At 40.9% G+C, this 27,788-nt stretch overlaps 2 protein-coding genes across 9 annotated transcripts in view; one reads left to right on the plus strand and one right to left on the minus strand.

Moving 5' to 3' along the window:
* LOC309881686 (6-phosphofructo-2-kinase/fructose-2,6-bisphosphatase 4) overlaps positions 1–9,554 on the plus strand; it is a gene marked incomplete at its 5' end in the record, with an annotated part of 48,729 nt that extends 39,175 nt beyond the window's left edge. For 6 of the 7 annotated variants that reach the window (XM_082767925.1, XM_082767928.1, XM_082767929.1 and 3 more), the window contains one exon: positions 6,716–9,554. In XM_082767925.1, coding sequence (XP_082624051.1) covers positions 6,716–6,775 — 60 coding nt within the window. In that variant the 3' untranslated portion in view covers positions 6,776–9,554. Of the gene's footprint in view, positions 1–1,981; positions 2,074–6,715 lie in introns of all 7 variants that reach the window. The other variant, XM_082767924.1, reaches the window with a different exon arrangement.
* A 1,666-nt stretch (positions 9,555–11,220) lies between these two features.
* PRKCD (protein kinase C delta) overlaps positions 11,221–27,788 on the minus strand; it is a 65,712-nt gene continuing 49,144 nt past the window's right edge. For both annotated transcript variants that reach the window (XM_082768333.1, XM_082768332.1), the window contains exons 5-18: positions 25,535–25,691; positions 24,848–24,879; positions 24,106–24,191; positions 23,251–23,380; positions 22,500–22,600; positions 21,194–21,284; positions 19,686–19,819; positions 18,770–18,943; positions 18,134–18,225; positions 16,560–16,622; positions 14,274–14,412; positions 13,282–13,470; positions 12,895–13,023; positions 11,221–11,754 (exon numbers count right to left, since the gene is read on the minus strand). In XM_082768333.1, coding sequence (XP_082624459.1) covers positions 11,596–11,754; positions 12,895–13,023; positions 13,282–13,470; positions 14,274–14,412; positions 16,560–16,622; positions 18,134–18,225; positions 18,770–18,943; positions 19,686–19,819; positions 21,194–21,284; positions 22,500–22,600; positions 23,251–23,380; positions 24,106–24,191; positions 24,848–24,879; positions 25,535–25,691 — 1,676 coding nt within the window. In that variant the 3' untranslated portion in view covers positions 11,221–11,595. The remainder of the gene's footprint in view (positions 11,755–12,894; positions 13,024–13,281; positions 13,471–14,273; positions 14,413–16,559; positions 16,623–18,133; positions 18,226–18,769; positions 18,944–19,685; positions 19,820–21,193; positions 21,285–22,499; positions 22,601–23,250; positions 23,381–24,105; positions 24,192–24,847; positions 24,880–25,534; positions 25,692–27,788) is intronic.

A 27,788-nucleotide genomic window follows, 5' to 3' on the forward strand; every position in this document is an offset into this window, starting at 1 on the left:
TGTCTTAGAGCAGGTGTTAACATCATCTATGTTAAATAAGGCAGATCAAGTGAACATCTATAGTTTGTCTGATAAAATACCGGTGCTGAATTTACAATGTGCTAAAGTTTCTTGGGAATTGCTGTTGAAAATACCACTTCTCTAACTGAAGGCATTAATTTTGGGGGAAAGCTTTTAACATGTTTAGCAAACTGTGGTATACTGGCATGGGAGTGTAGTTGTATTTCAGGTGCAGGTAGGGGATCATACGGACAGTTGCACTGCAGTGCACACAAAGGCACAAAGCTGTTTGTTTAGAACAGAAATAGATTGACATAATGAATTAAAAAAAAAAAAATAACAGCGATGTTTTTAATAAAAATCCCCTGAACGCCCTTCTCCCTGTCCCCAGAAAGATACCCGAAGCAGTGGAGTTTCGGTGGTGATATGTTGTTCATTTAGGATAGCTGGATGGAGGGGCGGGTTGATCCTGTCTGCATTTAAACACTGCTCAGAGGGCTCTGAGAGTTTCAAAAGCTTTCATTTACATAAGCTACTCAAATGGTAATTGTTTCTGTTAAATTAAATTTTCAAATACTCTATTGAAGTCAAAGCATTTAATTAAGTTTAGCATCGCAGATAACGACATTGTTAAACAATGAAACTATTTGATTAAGAATTGCTTACTGTACTGTTCTGTGCCCCCACAAGTAATTTGTAGTCCGTGTTTCAGGACAACGTGCTCCTTATCTGCTTCAGCTGAAAAGACGTATTTTCACACTGCAGGCAAAGTACTGGAGTACTTGTTTACAGTATGTGTAAACCTCGTTCTGTGAGGATGATTTGTCTCAAGTGGATTGAAGCTGTGCGTTTGTCAGCATTGTAGCAGCTTAAGTTCCTGACCTTTTCAAATGAAGGAGTCCAGTCTTTTTACTGAATATAAATCAGGGGAACTACTCGAGCTATTGCTTGGGTCCTCTCTTCGGGTCAGGCAGCAAGTGCTGGGGTAAAACATCTACTTTGTGCTTCTGTCTTAGGTGGTAAGTGACAGAAAGGGATATTGCTCAGAGCAACAAATCCAAATCCTGTTTTTCCTTTTTTTTTGGTGGGGTGAAGTGAGGGGGGATTATTGAAAGCTGAGTTTGCTTACCACAGCGTCAAGCGTGTCAGCATGAAGCCTGAAGAATGTGTTAGCGGAACTGGCAGTGGTTTAGTCTAAAGCAGGCCAAATCCTAGATCAAAGTCTCAGAAAGATCTTCAGCCCAGTTTCTCATAATCTGCGTTCTTGGTAGAACGGAGAATAGCAGCTAAACAGCCTTCTGGATTTACGTGAGGTGGTACCATGGCAGGCCTGATTCCTGAGACTTGTTCTGTGTGGCCAGAGTCAAAGCTGTGCTGCCTAGCGCGATTATTTTTTATTTTTTTTTGGGGTGGGAGGGAGATTTTGTTTAAAATAATTTGATGCACTGAACATCTTACTTTTTTTTTCTCTCTCTCCCTACAACCTCTGCAAAATGAGGTGAGATCTAGTCAGTGCAATCAGTCTTGAGCCACGAAGGTGTCTGGGAAGAGGCAGGTATAACACATTGCTTATCACACAGTCAAAGTTAAAGCTTGGGAAGGAAGCACGTGGCATAGTTTAGCAAAGCACTGAAAGTTTGCTTATTTGGATGGAAGTGTACATGCTGGAGTATGTGTTTAAGTGGATTCCTGCCTGGGCCCATAAAAGACTTCCTCCTAAATGGGAATGACTTGAGCTTTTGGTGGCATCAGCATGGGATCAGTGATTACTGTACGTACGTTTTCCTGCTGTCTAGTTCTAGGACACCAGCCAGCTGTCAGTCTGCTGCATTCTGGGGCGGGGGCATTAAAAATTAAAATAAAAATCTCTGCTTTTCTGTAAATGCAGCTGTGTACTTGTGAAGGTGCAAGTGATTGGTGTTTTTGTTGGTCTTACTGCTGCGTGATAAATATTCTCCTCTGTATTTTTATTATTATACAGAATGTAGACATTTCCAGACCTCCTGAGGAAGCTCTTGTAACAGTCCCTGCTCATCAGTGAATCCCGTGTCCTGATCAACTATCGAACTTGGGGTGCCGTTTTCATCCTACTACTTCAAAATAAATTGAAAAGCAAATCATTCCAATCACTTTGAAATAAAGCAAACAAAAAGCCCACAAAACCCATAAACCCAACAACTCAAAACCCAAAGTAAATCTTTGTGCAGTGCATGGCTTGAAAAAATTATCAAATCACAATAAAACTGCATCGCCCTGGTTAATTTATTGCGGATGGGTTGTCAAACATTAATCAGCTGACACTGGAAAGCTGTTTTTGTAAACTGCTGTAATGCAAAGATCCTGCAGCATGAATTTTTAAAGCTACTGTAACAGCCAGCAATCATTTGATGTTAGCTGAAGTGTGTTTGTGAAAACTGTGAAGCACGACATCACGCATGAGATACGAAAAAGCTGAAGTTTGTTTTCTAGGCACCATTATTATCTACTTCAGTGCCCTCGGGAGTGATTGGACTGCTCCGTAGCGTAAAATAACAATCCATAGTTACTGTACAGCCTTAATCCTGCTGATCTGTAGCACTAGTTTCTAGATGTGCTAATCAATGATGCGCTGTTTGGAAGAGGGTAGCAAGTTTTCTCTTTAGGCTGCAACAGTTATTGAAGGTACAGGAATGTGTAAAAGTGTTTTTAATATACGAATGACTTCCCGTAACAGCTGTTCTGCATTAACTGGGCTTCAGAGCTTGCCTGTTGGCAGAAGTGATTTTAAATTTCCTTTCAGTGAGAAACTACAAAAAAATCCGTGGTTTTTGTTCTGCTGAAATGCAAGGAGTGGATGAGTGCCTCGGTGCAACCAGTGCTGGATCTGATAGCGCTGAATTTTACCCAGGGTGCAGTAAGAAGCGTTGACTGTTTCACAAAGCAGAAGCAGCGTTAGGCAGATTATTTGCTCGCTAGGTTGTGACTTGCCTTGAAAGGCATGGAAACAGGAGGTTTTTCCACCCTCCAGCAGGCGCATGATCTCAAAACAGCAGGGTATGCATCCTAAACAGAATCACAACAAAACTTCTCCCAGGCTGGAGGGACCGCAGCTTGTTTGCGATGTGGTGTCATGCCTTGGCTCCCTTCTCTGCGATGTTACGGTGGGCAAAGCGAGATGGTCTGAAGCATTGTGCAATCGAAGCAGCTTTGTTTATGTAGCATTGAGGCTGGGGAAAGGCGGTAAATCACCGAGTCCTTGAGCTGTTTTCTGAGGGGGGTCTTTGTGTCTTGAGCATAAGCAAGAGTGGCATGTTGTGGAACGCTTTTATCTGCTGGGGAGGTTTCTCATACGGTATGTTTTTCCAGGACTGGGGTTTTGGAAAAAAGTGTTACGCATTTGCACTTCTGAAGTTACACTGCAATTTTCTGAGGTTTATAGCATTCAGGAATGTCTAATATAACTAAAGAGCCCCTGGACGGAGGGCCTCCTGCTGTACCAGTTGATATTTAGTTAAAGCAGCATGGGCTTGGCCTGGGGGAATGGGAATTCTCTTTGTTGTGATTATGATGTGGGAGTTCTTGTCGCTTTTCTGTGTTTAACTGATGCAGCCCCTTGGATATGCCGTGGAGGAGGAGACCTGAGCCTGCTGTACCTGCTAGCACAGTTAATTAGGGAGCCCGGTTGCTTCTTTCTGCCTGACTGTTGAGGTGACGTCCCTGAGAGGTCACAGGGACACGTTCCACAGGTGCTGGCAAACCACTCAGAGCTGGCTTGGATTGCTTTCACCTCTGTGGTCTGTGACTAAGGACATACTGTGCAATTTTAAGCTAAACACGTTCAATTTTGGGTTAAAACAAAATCCACACAAAACAAAACAAAAAAACCTCTTGCAGATGTGTATAATGGAGTAACATGGGATTTAAAAGCAGTTTTGCCCTCTGAGGGGTCTCCTATTACGGCAGCATTGCTTAGTAGTCCTCCCTAGATTATTTTCTTAGTAAAAGAAAGGCCTAATGCTGAATGGGAAGGGACAGTGAGTTCTCTGTACAGCTCACCAGGAGGAACCTGGCTGATAAGAGCACTTCTTTGCATGGTCCGCTTTATGCTTGTTCTTCAGCTGGGGATGGTCCTTATTAACTTCATCTGTTTTGGCTTTCCTTGTGACTCCCGTGCGGCTCAGAACCCTCTTCCCTGGAGGAGCCCTTTATTGCAAAATCTTCTGGCTTTGTTGCGAGGATTGCATGTAGCAAATCAGAATGGAACTGAAATGGCAGGCTGTGCTGTCTGGAAATCTGTAGCACTTTGTTTCTGGGGGATGCTTTGTTCTGTAGGGGGGGAAAAAAAGCACAAAACAAGGGAGGGTATGATGAGGAGAGGAGAAGCAGTGGTGTCGGAGTGTGTTTGAGTTGATCTGTTTGTGTTGAGTCGTTCCAGAGAGGACCCGGTGAGGTGCACCTTCTGGTGTCTCACCCAGCCAATTTGAGCTTTTTATCTTCTTTATGGATATTTTTGTGGTCTAAGAAACCTTGGCCTTTCTGAATCTTAAAAGAAATGTGCCTGATAGCGCTGTCTGACTTGATGTCATGTTCCAAGGCTGTGGAGACCCCATACGCCTTGGTAGAAGTAGCATTCGAAGCCAGGTGCCTGTCGTTTGGATTCCCCCTGCTGCATTTCCTGCGCTCTCCAGTACACAGCAGCAGTGGTGCTGTTCCAGGACTGTAATTTTATTCAAGTAGGTTTGGGTAAGGTGCTGCTGGATGGCTGTGGGGACACCTTTTGGTCCTAAAAGTAAGGCTAAAACCTCTGTCTCCTCTGTAAGCAGCAGCATGGTTCTCACTGCACACTTGTCTCTCTCAGTCCATGTGGGAGCACAGTCCCAGCTGCCGTAATTAAACCTAACGTGATTGCTGTGGGTAGGAATCCACCTTCCATTCGAGGGGATGGTGATCCCTTTCGAAGTCTCGCTTCATCTGGTCTTGAGCTAGGTCCTTCTTTGTCTAATAAGCCCCAGGGTTTATTTATTAGGCTTTGTCCTACACAAGTTTTGTTTCTTCCACGTGGCAGTTTGCTGTGCTTTGCTTCCACAGCCTTTCCCTTTTCGCCTACACTCTGGAGGACGTCTTGTTCCAGCTTTAACTGCATATCTGTGTTCCCTCTTGTGGCTGTCCCAGCCGCTAGGATGCTGCTTTTGTCTGACACACCTTATTTAACTCAATGAGAGGAATCTTTTGCCTTGACCACGTTGTTTCCTCTTAGTTTTGCGTTGTAGCTGTCTAGTTCTTGTTGCTTGTGGCCTTAATTTCCAGTACCTCTGGATTCCTGCATGTTGCTCCATTTCATGCTCCATTTAATTTTCTTTGAATCAACAGCAGATGCTCAGCTTAAAAGATGTTAGCCAATGTTCTCAGATTGCCTGTGGAGACATCTCCACGGTCTCAAGGAATTTCTGGGTATGTTGCATCAGTTGCTAAGAAAATATGAACAAATAAAAGAAATGCCAACACAGTGGTGGTTTTTTTTTTTCCATTGTGGTCATGCAGAGTGTGACTTGTTCTGCCAGCTCCTCTTGTTCCTAGATGCCAATGCTGTCTCTGTATCCTTTGCTCTAGAAGGAATGCTGCCTGTGGAAGCATCTTTCTGAAACAGGAGCATTGTTCGCTTTCCTCAGAGAGAGCAGTTGGAGAGTGGGGCAGGCAGCATTTGTGTGTGCCCAGGCAGTTTTACGTGGTGTGCTTATGGTGGAAAATGGGCTGATTTACCAAGGGCAGAGAGGAAAGGGCTGACGTTAATACAGGAGAATCAGTGAGGGCAGAAATGACGTTAGCACACTTTAGCCCTGAATCAAATCAGGTACTACTCGTTTATCTTGTTTCATTATGGAATGGCTGAAAATCCTAGAACCTGGGGTTGGAGAAGGGAGTGGTTTGCTTTTCGTGGGGTAGTTTTGAGGGATGGAGTTGTGTGCCTGCAGGCTGGGAGCAGTACCGAGTCCCCCTCTCTGCATGAGGCTCTTCTCCTCGAGCTGGACTAGAGAGACTTGTTTTGAAAGTCAACTCTAATCAACATGGTTATAAAACCACTGGAACATTACCTGATGTCAGGGAAACATGCCAATCTGCCCACATGTCCCAAAGTGCATTTAAACTTTATGTTACCAGCTCTTTAGGGAGTTACTCAGGGTTCCCAGTGAGATAGCTACTTACAGACACGACCAGAACAGCTTTCTGGCTGTCGATGTTGAGTCGTTTCTTGAAGCATGCTTGACACAAAGGAGAGGTGACTTCCCCTCCCTCCAAATTTTGTCAGTTTTTGTCTGGTTTATGACTTTTGCTGTGTGGTTTAGTTTTTCTCTTACATTGTATGCATGTCTGAAAGGCTAGAAGTGATTAGAAAAAAACGATTAAAAACTGTGGTTATAACTTATTTTTTTAAATATAACAGTGTAATCTCCATATAGTGTGGAGAGACCTGGTGTGATATGTGTCTTAGAGATGCTATTTGAGAGAGCCTGTGTTGTGTCTCAGCGAAGCACGTGGAGGCTGGGACTAGGTCAGAGCCTGGCTTCTGATTTCTGGGCTGGGCTGGGACCTTTCGTTTCGTTTTACAAGACACATTGAGGAAATAAGCATCAAAACTTGCTTAATTTTTGTTTTGTGTAATAGTTGTGTGTTGAGCCAAGCTGTGGCTGATCACGAGACTCAGGCTTTAAAGTCCTTTTTGTCTTTAAATTTGCAGAATGTAGGCGTGGACCGATCGAGAGAAGAAGCTCTGAGGACAGTACCTAACCATCTATAGCTGCAGTTCCTGGTGGCAGCAGCCCTTCCTCCACCACGACAGCGTTAAGTAGCAGCTCGGGTCCCTGAGAGCGGAGACGGCGTGCTGAACGCTGAGCAAGTTGGAACAAATGCGCCTCCCCTTCACTTTAAGACATTTCGAATGTGATTCAGCTTCTTTGGAGGAAACCTGTAGTTCTGGTTAACTCCCAGTGCCGAAAGGTATTGGTAAAAAAAAAAAAAAAAAAGATTTATAGAAGCAGAGTAATGTTGGTTTTAGGTCTTCATATGTAAATTTGCGCAGTTTCAGTAGCTTTTATTGTTCATCTGTGGAATACTGCAAGATGGCTAATTGCCCGTGTCAATTTTACTGTCAGATTTTAACTAGATTTTACTTTCTTTAATGTTTTTGTAAGAGTTCCTCTTATTTTTACTGTGAATGGTTGCCTAGCATTACATGAAGATTTTTTTTTTTGATGGCGTATTTAACAGGTGAAATTCTGCATTTTGAGCATTGGAGGATTCACGTTGCAAAACTACTTTAAATCGGAAAGCTCATCAGTCACGTCTTACAGTGATCTTTGGTTTGCCAACCTCAAGTTAAATTTGCATGGGATGGGGAGACTTGCCCCTTTCTGCGGTGCTAGCAAGATTTCAATGTATTTCCAGGAGCCAGATGTATTTAGATCACAGTGGAGGACACTATTAAGTAATGGCTGTGGGATGAAAGTGTGAGTACAGGAGAGCAGCCTCAGGTAGTGAAACTAGAAAGAGAAATGCCCCTTCTGCTGTGGCCACAGCCGGGGATGAGCAGTTTTCTGAGACTGGGAGGTAGGGAAGAAGGATTCAGATTGCCAAGGCTTGAGAAGCTGCTTTTCTTACTAGTGCTATGACTTTTTGGCAGTTTTTGGAATGAATTTCAACATGTATGATTCTCCTTATAGCCACATCTAACATGTATATCAGGAAACAGTACAGAAAGGTAAGGTAGCATTTAACCTTTCTTACAGCTCATGCAAGAAAAACTGCAGGTAAATTCTGAAATTGTTTTTTAACAAAGCGCACCTACCCTTTTTTTAATTGTTTTTAAGCAACCTTCCACTATTTAAATTCTTTGCTGCTCTTTTATATTTCTCTGTGAAACTCCAGTGCTAAAAATGGAATTTTGTATGTCTGTTGAGGCTACGACCCTCTAACTGTACTAAATCAATGTATTTTGTATGTGTTACCAGACAACTGAAGTGAGCTGCCAACACTGTTGCTGGCTCTTAGTTCTTGAAGTGAGAACTATCTTTTTGTAGATAGACCGTGCTTTTTTTTTTTTTTTTTTTTTGATTTAAGGACTTTTCTTCAACTGATTGAACTTTTACCATGTACATTGTTGATTTTTTTTAAGAAACTTTTATGTTTGTTTGCTCAATTCCTGTGTGAAATAATGGGCCCTCGTAGTTTTGCAGGCAAGGGCTACATTGTCTTCTGTTTGTGCAGGGTTTATAAGATAATGTGCTGCTGTTGTGATTTGTTTTAATAAGCTAATTTCAGCAATATGTTCAGCTCTGGAAGTAAGCCATATCACATCGCTGGGTTCCATTTCAGAAGAGGAATGGGTAGGGCGTGAAATGACCAGAAACACTTGCTTCAAGTGCTGCTGTCTAGAGCTTTGTGTGTGTGATCCGTTAGTTCAGTAACGCGCATTTCAGATCTTTGTTAATTCAGCTGTGTTCATAGCTCTTATCTGAGGAGAGAGACCACACAGCGCTACTCAGAGTAGTTAATTTATTGATGCATAGTAAACAAGGCCACCTTTGTGGCAAAAGTGTAGGAATAACATCCCCCCCCTCTGATACCGTGCGTGCTTCGTGTGGGAAGCGGGGCAGTGCTCCAGGCAGCCCTCGCTCCTCCGAAGCTCTGCCATCCAGCCATGACCAGGAGTTGTCTGACAACTTTAAATTGAAAGAGTCAGGGTTTATTCTGAGTTACAGGCAACAGATCCGGGATGCTACATCAGAAAAGCAGGGTTTTACTATCAGGGTGTGGTACTTGAACCCGGTTGAAGAAATGTGGAAGGAAAGGTTTCCCTTAGTGAGAGGGGAGCCAAAAGGCTGCCCGTCTGCACTGGTAAGCACAGCTGGAGGTGTCTCCCCTTTCTCCTTTTCTTTGTTTTACCTCTAAACTTTCAGAGGTGCTGTAAAATTCCCTGAGGCTAAATGTTTTATGTATAGTAGGTATTTTTATAGCCTGCTTTTGAATATACTGTGATGAATGTTTTACTAAGTGGGTGTTCAGTAAAAAGAGTTGTATACAAGTGTAAATAAACTGTTATGCTGATACTTGAAGAGAAAAAAATATGAAGTTGTCTGTTCGACTTTAGGAAGGTACTTAAACCATTGACTGCATCTGACCCTTTCTAGCTGGTAAGAGCAAATGTAGACAATGAATGTAAATTTGAAGCAGTTCTCCCCAATGCCTAACTACCTTTCTGGGGAGGCACTGTTATGAATGGCAGATCATCGTCCCTGTCTAAAAGCTGCGTCTGTCCTCCCTTCCTGTTCCTGACCATGCAATATTGACCGATCTGTCATCGATAGGGGAGGTAAAAATCCTTGTCCTGGCCTTGCATATTTATACCCACGTGTATTTTACTACCTTTTGACTGTTAGTACACTTGCTGGCTCAGATGCAGTCTTTAGAATGGGGTTAAACTATCTTTTCTTACAGCATTGGCCTTCGTTGTAATCTTTCAGACAAATGTAATCATTTGACGTTTGATCCAAGTAATAAAGATCAAATGCTACACCTTGCACTGCTGTGTTTCTTTCTGTGTCTGTTACAGCAGCTGAAGTGCCAGGTGAGGGTTCCTCCAGGTTAGCTGGTTTCCACAGCGTTCTGATGTGCAGGAATTGTAGCTTGTTTAAAACAGCTTATACATATAGATAAGAGTTAAGCAGCCGGTAGAATAACTAACTTTACTTAAATTTCAGTTATTTTATCTGAGTAACAAACTCAGTAACTGAGGGAAAAGTTGGAAGAATGCATTAAATAAAAGCACATCAAGATTTGTCCACACAGTGGAGCAGAAAGGTAAGAAGACTATTAGCTTCTCCTTGTGACTGGTATTTTAAGATCTGACTCATATGCGTAAAGTTACACTGTTCTGACATAGTCTTCTAGATGCTGCTGGTATTTTTCAGAAGGTTGAAAATCAACAGCAAAACGCTGCCTCCTGGTATGTATTTGCATGTATAGGTTACACGGCCTGTAATTTGCAGGGGCACTTGTCATTCTGAAAGATAAGGACAAAATTAACAGTTTGTAGTTTAGCATTACATCCTCAAATTGTTGCATGTTGTTGATCACTATGCTTCTGTGTGGTATTCACATTGTATTTTCTCTGCTATGGTGTTTTTTAATATGTTAGTGTTTTCTTTAACTGTACATTGTATGGTTGTGTGGGAGGCTTCGTTGTTTGTTTTAACGAATTCAGGCTGATTTCTGGACCAAAACAAAACAAAAACAACAAACAACTTTAATTTTCAGTATGTTATTAATTTCTCTGTGTAGTGTGAGGACTCTCCCGGACTGAGATGCATGAACTAATCTCTCTGTCTACTGCCCACCAGGTGGCCCTCGGGCACAGCTGTTCAGCAGAGGCAGTCCAGAGGCCGTGCAGCTGTACAGCCTGCGGTGCTTTCATTTCTGGTGGCTCCAACCTGAGCAGGCTCCTGTAGCAGGTCAGTGCCCCCATTCAGATGGTGTAATCAAGGTGCTGCTGCTGGCAAAGCATACAGCAGCTACTACTTGGAGGAAAAACACCTCAACCGAGGTCCCGCTGTAGAACTGGACTTTTAACAGTGGAAGTCATATTTCCTGGTGGTATGCTGCTGCTGGATACTTAGACCAAACTGTCTAATGCTTCTCCTTCCTCAGAGTAAGTAAGTATTTACAATGACCACCAAAGCCTGGCACACAGAGGAAAGGAGAGGAGGAGCTCTAGAATACTTCCCAGCTACACTGCAGCTGGAGACCTGCAGAGGTCAAAGTTGACTGGAATTACTCACTCTGTCATCAACTTTTTTAAAAGCCCTTTTGGTGGAAGGGAAAAAAAGGTTGTTTCTAATTTTTCCCAGACTTGTAAAGCTAAAGACTTGAGGTTTTTATTAACTGCAATAGTCAAGGATATTATCCATAGGAGTGGCACTGGCTGCTTTGGGTAAGAGACTCCAGCATAAGAGCGGCACTTCCCCCTTGCCACGAACAATTAAGCATCTCAAGCTTCCAGACTGTTCTATGAATCTTTGCTTTTCCTTAATTCTTCGTTTCCACTAGTTCTCCTAAAATATTTGTACTGTCTTTATAACTGAAGAGGGCTTGCAAATTATTATTTTTTACTGTAGATTAAATGAACTGGAGTTTAACTGAATACTTCTAGGGGAAAAAAAAAAATCATAGCCAGGAATGAAAGTTTAACATAACTTTCTTTTAATTGAAGACAAATAAAAGAACCAAGGGCTCAAAACACTTTTAAAAAGACATATTACGTTCCCCAATGTCTTCCTCCGAGCAAAATATACAGCATATATATATATATAATATAACTACATTCAAGTAACCAAACAATTTACATTTTCCCAAATAGAGAAAATAATGCACATGATTCACATACCTTAAACCCAACCATGCATAAAAGAACACTGCCAATAAATCAGCAGCTAGACATAATAAATCACACTATTGTGTTATTATTCTGAAGTATTGACAACATCGTTGGAACGGTAACACTTAGCACTTGGAGTTTTCTGTTCTTAATGTTTAACCCTGCTTTAAAGTCCGACTGTTCAGAGATCATTTTTCTAAGATCTGTTCAAATTTAGGGTTGATAAAAGAAAATCCATCAAATGCAGACTGATCCATAGACTCGATCAGGTTTTTGTCGCTGTAAGATAATCTTGGCTTTTCATTTAGAAATTCTCTGTCGAAGTTGTTGTAGTCACTTGCTGACTTCTGTGTTAAACAGAGAGGGAAGATAGTTTGAGACAATAGTTGCAAACTTTTTTTTTTTCCAGAAAAGATTGCTAAATATGAAAGCTTAACAAATTATTTTTCAAACCATGTTGAAGAAAATCCCCTTGCCTATTTTAAATAATACTATAACATTACAACTGGGAAATTACTACTTGTTGGTTGAAAACAAACAGCACTGGGTTGCTTTGGAAAAGAACCACCTGGAGATGTGATAACATTGCAATGAATTAGCCAAATATTCTATCTTGACAAAAATCAATGCATTTACGTTTAAACCCAACATTCCTTGCCATTAACAACATTTTTTAATTTCTGAAGCATTTTAAGGTCTGCTATTGCAGCTATTGTTCAGCTATTGCAGCTGCTCTGTGTCTAGATAAAACTAATATTTATACATATTTCCTAAGAATTCATATTATTTAAGACTATGTTCTACATTCTGAACCTTCAAAGCTTATGGTTTGCAGGATTCTTAAACTTCCAGAGCCCATCTGTATGGGGAAATGCAACATGAAGCCTCCTGTTCTCAATTGGAACACCTCTCCTGCATCAAGTATGTAAGCATTCTTTAAAATGTAGTTTGCTTCCAGATTGTTTTATCCATTCTGGTACTGGAGTGAAAGAAAACTGATTTGAATTTTTAATGGCTCGCGATGAAGCAGTGGAAGCCTGTGGTGACACAGATCAAGCAATGCATAGTTTGTTCTTTACACACTTTTTCAGGTGACACTAGGGATGTGCATTCAAAGTAGCTGTAAGTTCACCAATATGGAGAAAGCATCTTTTTCTGAGCTGGTCTAGTTAAAGTTAACTATCAGTAAGCACTAACAGTGCTATCAACAGTGCTAACATCAGTGCATACAAAACATTGCATTCCTCCATTGATTTGAAAAGGATGGATGGCAGCACTATTCATTATTTTCCTGAAGACAACAGTAGTGAAGAGGTTCCTTAAAGCTGTACAGGAAGATGGTCTTAATAGGAAGATTTTAGGGTAGAAAAGATTTCAGGTTTCAGAATGAACTACCGTAACGATGTTTGGAGGATTCACCCATCACCCCTAAGCTGGTGACCAACAGACGTGTAGCATGTTATAGGAACACAGAATAATCCACGTACCACTTTTGGTTTGAAAGGAGGGTCTACCTCCCTCTTCTCTAATGCTGCCCAGTTGATGGTTTTGAAAAAAGGATGGTCTCGGATATTCCCAGTGATCCCGAGTCGTCTTGTTGGATCTCTTTCAAATAGCTGCAAGACAAGATAGCCAACAAGGCCTTACATCCACTCAAAAGGTAGGTGGCGGTGGAGGAAATAACTGGTATACTGCTGAACAAACAGAAGTTGCTAACTAACATTACTAACAGACATTAGTATTAAGCTTACCTGGCTTTCCATTTGTAAAAGTAATCTGCTAACATGGATAAACAGCTCCTTTTACAAGCCTAGATTTGTCCCTCCCTGGAGGAAATACTGGACCTTGACCCACTCATCAATCTTCAGCCTTACCTTTTCTAGTATATCTTTTGATTCCTTGGTAATCCAGCGTGGGTAGTGAGGTGTGTCCACTCGGATTGACTCGAACAACTCATCTTCATCGTCCCCATGGAAAGGGGATTGTCCAATAAGCATCTCGTACAGCAGGACCCCAAATGACCACCAGTCCACAGAGAACGTGTACCTCAAGCCTTGCAGAATCTTGTTCCGCAGAAGAGGGGCAGGGGAAGAAATACGGGTAATTAGTAAAAGACAGAAGTACATACAAAAAAAACAGATCAGTGAATTTAAGAGGCAATCTTTAATAACTAGCATATCTAGGGGAAAAATGCAGCAGTCTGAGAGGATTGTTGACACTGAAGTACAGCTGTAGTTTTCTGCTCAGCTGCTGTTTGTGGAAATGTGGACAGCTCAGTGGACAGATCTTTGCTCTCATTCTGAAATTTCCTCCATTGACTTTAAATACCATGTAGTTGGAAAACATCTGCTCTAGTTTCATTACAAGATAATAAAGTAGGGGAAGGGAGGAATGTGTGGCAATGAAAGCAGATTATTAACCAACAGACTTTGACATTTATAGCTTTAAAAGCTAACTACCTTATTTGACTACTATGCAAATCAGATAAAAAGCCAACTCTGAACACAATGAATTTAACTCTCTAAGATTCTCCTTTGAATTCTGGCTGCTTTATCATCTGCAGTGCACATGCTCATTTTGCAGGAGTCCTGCATGTATGCTAGCTGTAAAAGCAGAAGAGAAAACTAGTTTTTCAACAACTGAAATTTTTAACATTTCAAAACCTATTAAAACATTGTAGATACTTGTAAATATTCTATCTTAAGAACCCTCTACAGAAGAAGGCATCTAATTTTTTTCTATGCTTGTTGTTATTATTATTACGTTTTGGAACTATTATTCTCTAAAGGGAAGAAAGATCACAATGGCCATTCTAACATCACTCTATTAAGTGGAGCCCTGCAGTATGTTGCAGTGATGTACTGACCTCAGGAGCAATGTAGTCTGGGGTCCCACAGAATGTGCTTGCCTTGTTCTCACCAACTACATTTTCTTTGCACATTCCAAAATCAGCTATTTTGATGTGGCCTTCTTTATCGAGCATCACGTTGTCCAGTTTTAGGTCTCTGCAAAAGGTATATGAAAAAAAGAGGCATCTTTTAAGGACAAGTATGTCATTGTTGTATTCAGATACATGCAGTTTCTTCACAGATGGCAAGAAAAGAATTATCTATCAACATAATACCTGCAAAATTGTACTTTGGTACTTGGAAGATGGTAAGGAGAAAAGAAGAATTATCTCTTGTAAGCATAATAAAGTGGCTGAGGTGTATATATAGCGTGCCCATATAATCCTTGTCATCTGCTTTTACATCCAAAGTCACACCCAGTGCTTCTGTTGCCTCTGGACAGAGGTGTGAGTGAACGCCTCACCAGCTAACATAGCAGCACTACACCGGACTGTGTAGCTCAAAAGAAGGATTATTGGATTCTTGGGGCATTTGGCACAAGCATGAATATTCAAGGCTTTCCCAATTTTAATATTACCTGTGACTTGCTCCTAGTTACGGCATGAGGGGGTTCATGTGCTGTGGCCACAGTCTGTGAAGTACCTATTCATGCCTTTTTACAGAATAACAATCTTCAATCAAATAAGAGCTTTTTAACAGCAGTTTCCAAAAGCTACATTCCCTCCCTTTGACTGCAAAGTGTTTTTTGTCCATCTGGCTGCAAAAGCGCATACCGAGGAGGGCAGGCTGAAGGGAAACTGAACAGCCCTTCTGCTTACCAAGAAAGTCTTGAATAGGGCAGATTTTACATAAGAACAGGGCACTCTTTTCTCTTTGTTAACTTCAGCTTACAGTATCAGCTACTTACGCTGCCAAAAGGGTGAGCTGCAGCTTGAACCAAGAGCCCCTGCTCTAACGCAATGTGCTACAAACCCTGGGTTTGGACATCAGCTGCTGTTCACCTTGAGTAAAAATATATTTCTGAGACAGGAAAAGCTCATCGTAATGTAGGGCACTGCACTTACCTACATGCAACTTCTAAAATCTTTTGTATGGGTGTGAAGGTGTTGCATTGCAAGACCTACCCAAAACCACTACCTTCGGGGTCAGTAACTATACCGGTAAACTTCCTGTGCAAGAGGGAAAAAAATACCTTTGGTTTTGCTGATGTCCTGTTGATAAACGGTACCAGTTTGTCTGAAAATATTTCATACTGTGAAATTTCACTCTAGAAGCACTAATTTAACACAGGGGAATTTAACAGCAAGCCTAAAAATATATAGAAAATTTGGGATGGAAAGGCTTCCTGTGGATAACAGCACGTCCTGTTTGGTCCTTTCCCATGTATAAACCTGCAGGAGGCAGTGGGAATAGAGCTGGATGCATTAAGCACCTTCCCAGGCTATGGTTGTCTTCTCTGTGAGGCAGAAAGGCTTCGAAGAATCAATCACCTTTCTTCATCAACAAGTTTTCTGGTAACATTGATCCTCCTTACAAACACTTTTTTTGGTGAAATACAAGTCTAACTTCAGAAAACTGCTTCACAGAGTGGTGCTCCACCAGACTTTCCCTGTTTCTATAAATAGAGGTGGACAATAGCGGACATCGTGGGGCACCTTTACCTAGGGCCATGCAGCATTTGCTCTCAAGCACGCACCTGTTATCCTTCATACCTGTTTGTTAGAGGTAAAAACTACCTGAGCAAGTAGTTACCAAACAGGGTTTTAGAGCTGGGGTGGGGTGAAAAGGCTGGAGAATAGAAATTAAGACGAAAAAACACATCTTAAAAACAAAACAAAAAATTCTGACCTCCTGTAATGTGGATATTTACATTAAGAAACTGTTGGTCAGGATCTGCTCCTTGCTGTTTAAGAATCTGGTGAGGCAGAAGCATCAATTCTCTGCTTTCACATGGAAAGTAAAAGCAGAAGACTTCCACCTCAGTGGTTTTCCAAGACCAGTAGGAATTGAGACCCTCAAGGACACTCACCATTGCCACCAAACTCGAAAGACTCGTGATGTGAAGGGAGTGCTTAAAAATAACAGACAAAACTGCTTTTGTGTAATGTAAATAACATTCCATCATTCTGGTTGCCAAGGAAAAGACACAAAGATACAGATTCATCTCAGGCATGTTAATGCCCTTGGAATAACATCAGAACTCTGACAGACAGCTTTTACTCGTTACATCAATCAGTAACTCAAGCATGCATGAAGTGCTAAGACAATTCATAGGTCCCACGCTGGTGCTAGCTGCTACTCACCTATAAATAATGCCTTTGCTGTGAAGAAACTGTAGCCCACACACAATTTCAGCTCCATAAAACCTGAAAAGATCAAAACATCTTTTACTGGCTTGCTCAGTTAAAACATCAGACAAAGCAGCTGGCCAAAAGAGCTGCCATAAACTTCATGCAGTGAAAATCACTGTACAGTTCTTTAAACACTAGGAAAGAGAAATCGCATATCTAATATTACACCTGTATTTATACGGATGGATGCTATAATCTGCAAGTTAATTTTCACCATGCATCTGTGGTATCTAACTCCAAACAGTAAAGGGGCCACCAGCTTGCTTTAATGCTTCATTCCCCTTCCATTGAGGAACACTGTCCCTTTTCTTCTCTTTCAGTTTTAGGAGAGAGATGTATATGCCTTTGGAAAGATAGCTGCTGGGAGGTCAGTACTCATGGGGTGGCTTTAGGAGGGATGGCACATTAGTGGCTAAATTTGAAATGGGCCTCACCTACCTACGCTCATATAGCCACCCAATTGCAGAAAGAAAGCATTGCTGTTTCTCCTCAAAAAGGGGGGTGTTAATCCACAGGATGTGAGGAAAAACTCTTAAGGAATGCTTTCTCCTGCTCCTAGAATGTAAACTTTGTAATTGTTAAAAAAAAAAAGTGATTTCCACTTCTGTATTGCAGAATGAATGTTGACCCAAAACTTGAGAAATATGTACAGAAAATTCCAGGAGAAGCTGCTGGAAGTTTGCTGAAACACAAGTAAGTTGGGGGACTTTGTCCAGGTTTCTGCTGGGGAGAGTCAGAACAGAGCTAACCCTGACCCACAAGGCTGGCTACTGCAGGCTGCTTTTTATGCTGGTCCTCTTGATCCGATCCAATCTGATCTGTATTTCCTAGCTAGCACAGTGATGCAAGCTGTTTTCCAGTCGGTTACACTGGTGCTTTTGGGCAGATCCATTACTCCACCCTGCGTTACATTTAAGGTTTTTCATGAACCCATTCAAATTGTTCTAAAACTAAAAGTTACAGTTAAAAGATGCAAAACCATCATATAATTCTAAGTCTTCAGCTTCAGTTACCTTCAAGCCATAGCTAACGGACAAAATGGCACTTGTTAAATGAAGTGCTTTCCCATTTTAATTAGTATCTTGTGGAAAGTGCAGCTTATCTTCCTGTACTATTATGTCAACTTATCAGTAATAGTGATATATTATTTACTAAGTTCCCCCTCCTCCCCAGTGCTGTTTTCCTAGGAAATTAATTTTTCCATGACAGTACAGCATTAGTGTGCTTTAAGACCGTGTGTTTTCATTGCTGGCTCATGTTGAGGTTTACCTAGCATCTCCACATACAGGTGTATCCTTTCAAGCAAAACATCACTCTGCTATGCAAATGAAGGAAACCTAACTCAATACGTCATTAAGTGAGCTACACTGTATCAAACTAATGCCTATAAAACACATTTTTTTCAACCATCAGACACGGAAACACAAGTGAAAGACTAACAGCTAAGTGGTGCAGAACTAGAAGTAGTAATACCACAAAGATTATAACAATTCACGGGGATAGGGACTGAAGTGCTGTAGACTTACGTTGCTCTGTAGAGATCAAAACGCCCTTTGTCTTGTATGTGGAACATCAGGTCTCCCCCATTCAGGAACTCCATAACGAAGAACAGATGATCCTGTTTGCAAATAATCAGAGAATGGAAACATTATTGATGCTATCACAACCGCACCTCGAGTAGCAATCTGGCAGTGGGGACCCAGCAGCCACTTCCCTCCTGTCCTATTTCTGTTTCATGCACCCCTAAGAATGCATGAGGCATGCTGCAGTAGCATGGTCTTGCAAGGCTAAGGAGCTCACCTCGTATTCTGTGGGCTTCTAGATTTAATATAAATATACGTTCAAATATATTTCCTGACTTCTACCTGTGACAGTCACCTTTGTTCCCTTCACTGAGGATAAAGCTAGGATCAAGGTTTTAAATTAAACTGTCTCTTACTCCAGATCATGTAGACGTTACTCTGATCTCTTCAGCATATCTGGGTATCACACTTCTATTTACTTTCCACCAGGCTTGTGAACTATTACACAGAACACAAGAAGGGGGGGGATTTAACTCTTGTATCGCTAAAGTTATTTTCACTTGACTGTTGGTAATAGCATCCATTAGAAGGCAGCATCTGTTGTGCTGCCCTCGCCTTCTTTTTTTTTCCTCCCCTTACCTTTGTCTGGAACGTGCAGTAAAGGTGCGTGAGAAATGGATTTTCCCATGCAAGTGCTAAAACCCGCTTTTCCACCATGGTACATTCCACATCATCATCAATTAGTACCACATCTTTTTTCAGAGCTTTGATAGCAAAGAATTCGTTCTTTCCTTTCAGCTCAGCAAGCAGAACCTACAAAAAAAAAAAAAAAAAAAAAGAAAAAAAAAAGAAAGATGAGATTACAGCGTGTGTAGCAAAGCCTGTTACTGATGGTATCAGTAAGGAGAAGTCAAAGGTGCTTATAGCAGTTTGTTTTTTTAGTAATTGTGGCAGCTATGCAAATGGTGAGATTGGCAAGGTGAAGCTGCTGGGCATAGGTGTGAGGAGACAGGGTACAAGGACCTTGTAACACAGGCACAGCAGCTTCCAGGGCAGTTTTTCTGTCAATGACTTGTGAGAGTATGAACAGAGGACGTGTAAAGTCTGTTCCTTCATTACAGCTGGAGTTTCACAGACAACAGAGTCTGTGGAGGTCACATCACCCTTGGACAAGCACAGAGTAAGCAAGGAGCACAAGGAGCAGAGGCAGACGGGAGTGGAAGGTCACGCTGCTGTCCCACATTTCCCCTGCCATTGCACTGGAGCATTACGAGGCTGTTTTGGTAGACAGCATGTGAACATAACTGCCCTTTTGGATAAAGGGCTATTTCTCTGACTGGGTTGTACCCCTTGTACATTATGAAACACTTCTGAGTTCAGACAAGCTGCAGGTAAAGAACTTCTAATGTCTTTGACAGAGATGGCTGTATTTTACTCTCTTAAAATATTATCTACTCAAGTGGCTGTAAGACGTTTCTGGTTAACAAAAATAGCCCATAATATTTCAGAGATCAAGCAAGGCAGTCACCTTAAGCTCTGTAAATTTGTTACATACCTTTCCAAAACTTCCTTTCCCTAATACTTTATGGAAGACAAAGCTGTCTATGTTGAATTTTCTCCTGCTTGCAATTCGTGATGCTGTCTTGGCTGTGCTTCCCTCCCAGAGTTTATCGTACTGGCTGTTATCTCCTATTGAAACAGGGAGTTTAAAGTTCAGTATATGCAGAAAAACTGCATGACTCAGATTGTCTATTAGGAATTAAGTACTGACATACTATTTCAGTTCATCTGCTGCTGGGATACTGGCAAATCTAAGCATACAGGTCAAATCATGTAGTTTACAATAAAGTTTAAGTTACTGAAGCATATTTCTTAACGTTGCATTTGGATCTGTGATTGTTTCTGAAGCTGGCTTTAAGTAACATATAAGCAGGAATTACAAAAATAAAGGGTCCTAAATTTCCCCTATTGCTAAAATTCAGAGCATAGGTTAGAGAACAGAATACTTCACAAGGATGGCTTGTATTTTCTTCTGTTAATAGAAAAAGAGTCCCTCTAAACAGAGAGGCCATGAAAAGATCTGATTTATGCTTGATTCTGGCTAAGAAGCATGAACATACAGGTTAGGTTTGATTATATCGTAAAATTAGAAATCTTTTAATTTTTTTTTCCACCCCTGCTGCACAGATCTCCTGTGCCACCAAGACACTCTGATGACAATCATGAGATGATACTGGGTCCTGCACTTTGGCCACAACAACCCCATGCAGGGCTACAGGCTGGGGGCAGAGTGGCTGGAAAGCTGTGCAGAGGAAAAGGATCTGAGGGTGCTGGTCAATGCTTGCCTGAACACGAGCCAGCAGTGTGCCCAGGTGGCCAAGAAAGCCAACGGCATCCTGGCTGTGTCAGGAGTAGTGCAGCCAGCACACCAGGGAGGTGATCGTCCCCCTGGGCCCTGCTCTGGTGAGGCCGCCCCTCGAGTGCTGGGTTCAGCTTTGTGAGACTTTTACAATGCTAGAACTCTTTTAGCAATGTAAAACCAAAACCAAACCAAACAAAAACAACAACAAAAAAGTAAACCCTTATTCTGAAGCTGAAGCTTATTCTTTATTCCAGGCTCTTGAAGTACCTCAGCTGTTTAACAAACTAGTCTTTTGGCTTAAATCCTAAAACTTGTAGTATTGTACAAAGGCTTCTAACGTTCTGTGAACAAATTGAGTTAGTTAACAATATTCATGACATTTCAGTTACAGAAGGGAGAGAGGTGCATTGTAGTCTGATTAGTGAGCCATCCTCCGCTCCCACCATGGGGGGCCATGCCACGAAGAATAAAGCGAGCATTTTGCATAAAAGTGGGTATGCTCACGGACTAAAAAAATACTGGGGTTTGTCAAAAACTATATAAGCATTTTGTGTGGCCAGGTAAAAAGAATTACGTGCATATTTTTTAAACAACGCTTGTTCAAAAAATATTATCTAACATAAGGCAAGAATGAATAAATAAATGTGACAGTTTGTACAGTCTAGTAGGCAAATGGCTAAACAAAAACGTTTTTTTCTCACCTGTTGTATCTCCTCCTTTAGGTTTCTTATCAAAATCTTGGTAAATACCAACACTTTCTACAGATCCAGAATCAGACCTTCGTGTGGATTTCTGAGGAGGAAGGGAACATTTGAAATCATATTTGCACTATTACTTTAGAAATATTTACAACAATAGCTGTTAAATGCAACATGATGGCAGATGGCAGTATGATCATTTCTTTTACATAATTAACTCCTAGTACATAATTCTTCTCAAAACGCAGTTCGGACTATTTAGCCACACTTTTTACAGCTTCAGCCAATTGCTTTACTTCCTTCACTGCAAGAAAATATTAAAATTCCTGAACAGTCTATGTAATTGTCTGTTAAAAAACTATGAAAGTTATAACAGTTTGAATCCACAGTGAGAATAATTGCTTGCTTTGAATCCACTGTGGGAAAGCATCCCCTTGGACTAGTGTTAAGGTTTTGAAACACAAGATGGGAACCACTGTCACTCTGAACATGCTGAAGGCAACACGTGACGTACTTCTTGAGCACATGCAAACAAATTTTATGTATGGAAGATCCCCAAGATCAAGTTTTACTAATGAGCAGATCGAGTTTTTTCTGTGTCGTGAAAAAGCTGGTGTAACAGCTCTCGCTGTTTTCAAAGTAAATATCCTGTGAAAGCTCAGGAATGCTCAGCTCAAAGGAAATACTGTTGGCTTTTGCGATATAGTCTCCTGTTTTAATTTCAGAGCTTGTGTCTGAATCTTTATTTACAAGTCAGAAGTTGACAGTAATCCATACACAAGAGACGGCTATGCTGCAGCAGGAGACTAACAATGTAAACTGTGGGGCCCATGTTAATTCCAGAGGATTCTTCTGTGTGTATATATATTGGATTAATAAAAATGGAAGCTCTCTGCTCTATTTCTTCTTACTTATTTAATTTAGCATTCAAAGGGAATTCTAAAGTTGAAGCATGGGTAAACACGCTTCATGGGCAAACAGACTTCAGCTTTATGCTACTGCTGTTTGAATGCAATCAAACACAAGGGGAGAAAATAACCTTGGCACTGTCAAAGAACCAAGCTGTATTTCAGGAAAACACAAACCTTCTGTTTAAAAATTCTTTGTCAGGTGGGATGTTCTTCCCTCAGCTTCTCCTCTAGGCTATTGCCATCTTTGTTAGTCTCTTTATAGGTCAAATTAAGAAGAGAAAGCTGTTTCCATTGCCTCAGGCCCAAATTTCCATTCCTCATAAAAGTGACATGGGAAAGTGAAGTAAAAATAAAAAGCTCTGGAACCAAATTGCATGACAAACAGCAATAAAGCATACCTGGCTAACTTGATTTAAAGCTTCAGCTAGCAACTTCTGGTTTATTCCACACAAATTTGCCACCTTCTTTTGACATTTATGATGCACATTCATCCCACATTCTAAAAGAAATGTACAGTTACACAAGCATCAGGAAAATACCGGCCAACATTACAACAAAATGGCTGTTTTGCTGTGCAGTTCATAAACATTATAGCAAGCCCAGATTAGACACTGATTTATGGTTCTTAATGAAGCTGTAATTTTAGTCTTTAAGCCAATGAAGGCTACAAAAATCTGTTCAAAAGGAAGAAGTTGCAATTGTTTTTTTTTTCTTCTCAAAATCTTTTCAAAAGATCATCTTAACCAAAACCTTAAGAAAAGATCATCTTGCATTTTTGTGGTAGAATTATAAGAATGGTATTTACAGTGAACACTTTAAAGACACTTCTAGGTGCTACTTTGAGTTAGACTCACCAAATTTCAGTTATTCCCAGAAGTAATTTCAATTATATGCAAGATGATACTTCTACCAGGTTTTCCGACTGCATGAGAAGCTCAACTTGGCTGGGTTGTTACACAAGCCAAGTACCTAGTTTTCTCTTTACTAAAAGAGTGTTTAAACAACTCATGCATGAGATAAATCTCACTCTGTCTAACACACATACAAATGCACCGTGTGCAGCAATAGCTAATCTCTAGTGGGGGTCAGAAAGAGACCACACTGGAAAAGCAGGAAGAGGTCCCAGCTGCCTTCCCTCTGCCTCCATACCTTCACATTTGAGTCCTTGTTTGACCAGTCCCCACAGCAGGCTGCCGCAGTGGTCGCAGAAAGTTGGGCTCATGTAGTTGTAAACTTTGAAGCGGTGAGGCATGTCGATGTTGAAACGTTCCTTCTGAAACTGTGGGCAGGGAGAGGGGTGAACCACTTCACCCAAAACAGGACCAGTTTCTTACAGAAAATAGCTTGGATCAAAGCTACAACAATTTAATCCTCCATACCCCAACCTTAACATACTGCATGTAAGAAGGTGGGTCCACATCCCACCCTAACTGGACAGTAATTGAACAAAACCATGCTTTTAGCAGTATCTCTTTACATCTCACCACATTAGCAGTGAACATGAAGCTACATGCATGAACTGCTTGGAGTTTAAAAATATTTGAAACAACTGCATGAGATTTTAGGGTCCTGACAAGAGTGAAACCGATGTTGTACACTGATGAAGGCTGCAAAATGCACACAGAACATCAGGAAAAGACGTCATTTCACCCTCACGATGCGCCTCTAGGTGTAGCAACACACCACACACAAAACATATCCAAGAGAAAACTTCATCATTCTGGGATTTTGCAGCCTGCCACAATCCTTTTTGCTCTATAAATATATCCTTCATCTAGCAGGGAAAGAGACAATCAAGCAATACTACCCTTCTTCGTGCAGGGCTTTTAAGTACTTTTTTTGTTTAAAAGTTTCCTCCACTACACATTTCATATAATCATATAGAGAAGACAGTAGCTTAGTTGTACAGCCAAGTAGCTCCCAAAATGGACTTGGCTGTTTCTACAGGTTTTGATAGTTCAAGAGTATGTAGTTTCACTCTAAATATACTGTTCCAGCTCTTACCATTGTGTCCCTGCTGTTGGCTGCAGTACCAGTACACCTCCCGATGATTTTATCAATACATTTCTTATGAATAGCAGCATTGCATTCTTCAAGACATGCATAAGAAAAAAAAAGGATTTTTTCAGATAATAAGTACATAGGATGAAGTGTTTGCATTTCTTAGCACGTGAGAAACACACTCCTTTCCACCATACCATGCACATCAAAATAATTTCTATCAAGATGATGATTTTTTAAAGCTGTTTCTCCCCCCATTCTCTTTTATCATAACCTCTATTTCTAAACTAAATCTGCTTCCACTTGACAATGCTGTCAGCATTTAATAATAAGAGGACAATATTATGCTTTTGATCCTCTTTGATACCTCCCCTGCTGTTTGGAGTACTGCACAGAGATATATGCTAAGTTAAAAAGTGCTTTTGAATTTTACCGTAAAACCCATCAATAATTGTAATTCATTTTAGAAAAGGTTTCACAAAAGCTGCTGTCATATATGACTGTAACTTTTCAAACGCATCACACACATGAGAAGAATAGCTGAGTCTAAATCTTGACACTAAAATTTCAGGTAGGAATCACAACTTACAGTCTTATGTTACCATGCAAAATTTGTTTCACATCTACTAACAGACATGGTGATCATGCACTGTGCCACGCACATTAACAGATTTTTCAATAGTGAATACTAGATCTATAAAATAATGTAGAAGGTCATACAAGAAAAAGGCAAAAATCAACTTACGTCTACATTTGTATCCCTGCTTGTTGAGCCCCCTGAAAAACAAATGATATAGGAAGTCACATCAGCTTGCTAGAATTAAAGTTTTTATTTTATTTTACCATGTCAACAAATATATTCTTTGCCTACGAATATTTGTTCCAGTTAAGAAACTGATCTAATTTCTGGTATTCAGAATCCTCTGTCTTAGGAAGGCAAGGCTTATAAGAAAAGGTAGAGTGTTTTGAAAGACCCTCACATTAGGAGGAAAACCCCGAAAAGACAAAGTTTCAATTACATGGGAAGTCCTGATCTGACTTACTATAAAAACAGCCTTCCTATGAAAGGGACCCAGCTTCTTGCTCTTGATGGGCCTCTTCTCTGCTGTCAGCTACCTCATATCTCAAAGTCAGCATTATTTTGTCAGTTCCACCCATCTCACTCTTTTGTGAAAGAGCTGCTGTTGGTTACAGGCCAAATTTCACTTGTGATGCTGATGGAATTTTTGCCAGTTTTTTCAGATCTATTTTTTAATGTGAAAGAGATGACTATAGCTCTGAAGCATAACAATACTCATAGTAAATAAATTGTTTCCATCTCTTTCATACCACAGATGAATTTATACGTCATGTTTTGTTTCAATACACCTGAAGCGAATTTTACAATTACTAATCCTTTGAGGGTGGGGGAAGCTTAACACTTCCTTCTTACCATACAAAGTCTTTGCAGACAGAGCAAAATGTGGGTTGTCCAAAGAAGGTAGCAATAAATTCATGATTTTTGATGTAGTGGATTTTCGCTTGCTTGATAGCTCCTCTCCTGTTCATAGTTACTGTTCCTTCTTCTTCCCTCATCGACTGTTTGCAATCTAAGGGGGAGGAACGAAGACAAGGCATACTTTTAACTCTTGAACTTATGACAAAGACTAACACGTGCTTCCCCAAAACCTTCAGTTTGTTTTTCTGTTTTCAGCTCATGTCTCTATTCCATGCATCCTTGCACTGTCAGTCTCCTGCTCGTTCAGAGGAAGCCTTCAGACAACAAGTTGAGAGGAGGAATCAGGAAAAGTTGTACAGCCTTGCTAGAGAAATGACAACTACAGATGTTTCTTGAAAATTTATAAGCTTTGCTACTTTATTTATCTTGTGCATAAATCATAATGTTTTATTGGAAGCAGGAGGTCTTCTCCATCAGTAAAAATCTCTTCATGCTCTGCATGCCCTCCTGAACCTGACCTTAAGTCATCACTGGGCCACATGACTTCCATTTTGACAGAATGATGAGTTTCTTCTGGCCTCCAAGATCATTACACAGTGAGGATAAGTGAAATTTTCAATTAGATATTCCCATTATGCTAACTCATGACAAGTCTTGATGTTGTTTGTCAACACATCCCAGTCTCATTCCTCTCCCTGCCAGCCACCATAGGATTATAAATATATAGTCCTATAAATACTCCAGTAGCAGCAGTATATGCTAGAGATATACAGTAGCATATAGTGCTATACTACATGCAGTGTAATATTACCCAAGGGAAAAAAATACAACAACACATGAACTTTTAAGGATCTGCGTCCAACTGGCTCATACAGGCCCTTCACTATGGGTTCTAGTTATTTCCACTGATTTCCAAGGAAGCTTCTGAGTTTATCTTCCACAAATGAGTCTCTCATCACAATCTTTCAGCTGCAACTCAAGACTCTGTAGTTTTACTTACACATTTTGAAAACAACAGGAGGAGTTTGTAATGGAAATAATCACTTAAAGGTGCATCAAACAAGACTGGGATTACTGGTAATTTAACTGTAGGGCACGTTTCTTTCAGGTAGAGAAGAGCTGATGAGGGTTAATCCCCATCTGACAGGGGGAAAAAAAAAGTAAAAGCTTGAGTCTACAATGGGAGCAAACAGACTGGTAACCACATCAGCTCTGGTCAGCAGCTTCAGGTCATAACCTGGAACAACATGGACATGGTTCCAGGCTGGAGGTGCTGCAGAGCTTGCAAGGTGAAAGCTTCCACGGCAACGGAGTAAGAAGAGTGCCTTAGAAGTATTTTTCCCACTGCCAACACAATTGGTTTAGATTTGCTCCATGGCATTGCTGCCTGGCATCAATATCAGTCAGCACGTTGCTTTCTATATTCATAGAAAGAGATTCCTTTGCCAAGTCACATTAGCCACAATGCCTGCATTTACTGCAAAGTTACCCAGGAGCCCTGTTTTTCTTGTTGCTAGCTGAGCTTGTTCTTCATCATTTTATCAGCTGGCTGCCACTGTTGCTATTCCAACAGACCACCGAACCTGGAGCACAATCTATCATTCGATACCATTTTGAGTCTCCTGAGCTAATTCATCAGCCTGCAGCAGCATTTGACATCTTAGAAAAGAGAGGGCAAAGTCAGTTCAGGGATTAAGGAAAGACCGAGCATTTTACTGCAAAGGAAGATCAATAGAGGTTTTTACCACCAGGTATTAATGTTCTTTTCTGAGAAACTGACCATCTGGTTCAAAGAAAACTCCGCCCTGTCTTTCCCTGAAAAGTTCACAAGGTGCATGATGACACCCTGACACTACGTACACCACTTCCCCTCCAGGAACAGGATTCATTTCTGCTGTTCAAACAGGCTACTGAGTTCACCCAGCAAAAACTCCCATCAACTGCTGCACTTCAGTTTGTCGATGTCTGCCAACAGCACTATCTTTTTGTTAAACCCTGCTGAGCAAATACACAGGCCTCACCCACTCTCCCTCAAATGCTTCAGGAAAACCACACACTGAAATGGGTGCACAAGGAAAATGATGTCGAGAGCTGGTAGAACTTCATATTGTCTGCTCCATGGCAAGGATGTCTTCAGAAGGGGGATTCCATCAGCAACAGCAACAAACCAGAGGAAGGTGTGTTGCTTTTTCACGTGTATTCTAAGATAACCCTGTGATGGAGCAGATTAGGGACAAAAATCTTCCCA

This window comes from Aythya marila (genome assembly GCF_965140915.1).
Source record: "Aythya marila genome assembly, chromosome: 10".
In the NCBI taxonomy this organism is placed as follows: Eukaryota; Metazoa; Chordata; class Aves; order Anseriformes; family Anatidae; genus Aythya; species Aythya marila.